The sequence below is a fragment of the Morone saxatilis genome, unplaced genomic scaffold, assembly GCF_004916995.1.
Source record: "Morone saxatilis isolate NCDOM2014 unplaced genomic scaffold, NCSU_SB_2.0 Contig11, whole genome shotgun sequence".
NCBI lineage: Eukaryota > Metazoa > Chordata > Actinopteri > Moronidae > Morone > Morone saxatilis.
Genome location: NW_023339663.1, coordinates 328505 through 329613, shown reverse-complemented (window position 1 = coordinate 329613; position 1109 = coordinate 328505). Strand labels below are relative to the sequence as shown.

Below are 1109 nucleotides of genomic sequence, written 5' to 3'. Positions count from 1 at the left end.
GGCCGCCGTGCAGATGAGGTTTAAAGGTTGAGATCACCAGGAAGTAGCCGGGTTCAGTCGGGTAACAGGGTTCTGGGTCTGGTAGCCCGGCCGTAAAAGGTGAAAAAATAACTATTAAATATGCTGTAAATGATGCTGTCTGACGCCACTGGTTGTATTTAGGGTCAGGGCTGGGTTTAGGGTTAAGGGTCTGGGGTTGTGCTGGAGGAACTGATTTAGAGTTTAATGGCTGTTTTGCAGGAGACACCAGAGTTCAAGAGATTAAATATTATTTTATATTATTTTATTTATTTTGGCTCATTTTTGTGTTTTATTGAGATAAAGAGACTTTGTAGTTTCCAGCTGTGGTTTCATTACAATAAGACTGAATTCTAATTCCAGCAGCTGGTTCATACACACATTTTAAATCTGCTCTCTGCTTTTGCACAACCTGATGTGTCTTTGCAACACATGACCTCATCAGACAGTATTGATCAGCTGAGCAGTTATTGGGAAGTGATCAGTATATTGAGCTCTAATTCAAACTAATTAAACCATCAGAAAATATAATCAGAACGTTCATCCAGTAAACCTTCTGATTCCTCTGAAATACACCTCCACTGATCTGCACCCCCTCCTGCTCCCTCTCCTCCTCCTCCCCCTCCCCCTCCTCCCTCTGCCCTGCTGGACCAATCACAGAGCAGTACTCCTGCCGGCCAATCGGATCGCTCCTGGGTGATGTCATGCAGCAGGCTGCTGTTTGCTGCTGATGCTGCTGAGCTGCAGATCTTCAGTCTGAACAGAGAGACCGAGCATCACTGCAGGGTGAGTACACTCTCTCTCTTTCACTCTCTCACTCTATTACTCTCTCTGTCACACACTCTCTCTCTCTCTCTCATATTCTGTTTTATGTATTTCTGAATATTTGAGGTTATTTTTGAGCTTTCTGCACGTTTGCAGCTCAGACGGCTGCAGCAGCTTTCACTCATCTCTTTATTCTTTCATCCGTCTGCAGCTTCTGTTTGTCACTTTGATCTTCTCTTTCTTTCTTTCTTTCCTTCTTTCTTTCTTTCTTTCTTTCTTTCTTTCTTTCTTTCTTTCTTCATTGATTTTACTCCCCTCCTCTCTTT

General features: G+C 43.3%; 1 protein-coding gene across 1 annotated transcript in view; it reads left to right on the top strand.

Moving 5' to 3' along the window:
* Positions 1-717: 717 nt before the first annotated feature.
* Positions 718-1109, top strand: part of LOC118320836 (stathmin-4-like) — a 5314-nt gene continuing 4922 nt past the window's right edge. Inside the window, exon 1 of the mRNA XM_035651952.1 lies at positions 718-808. Within this exon, the coding sequence (XP_035507845.1) occupies positions 718-808 (91 nt within the window). The remainder of the gene's footprint in view (positions 809-1109) is intronic.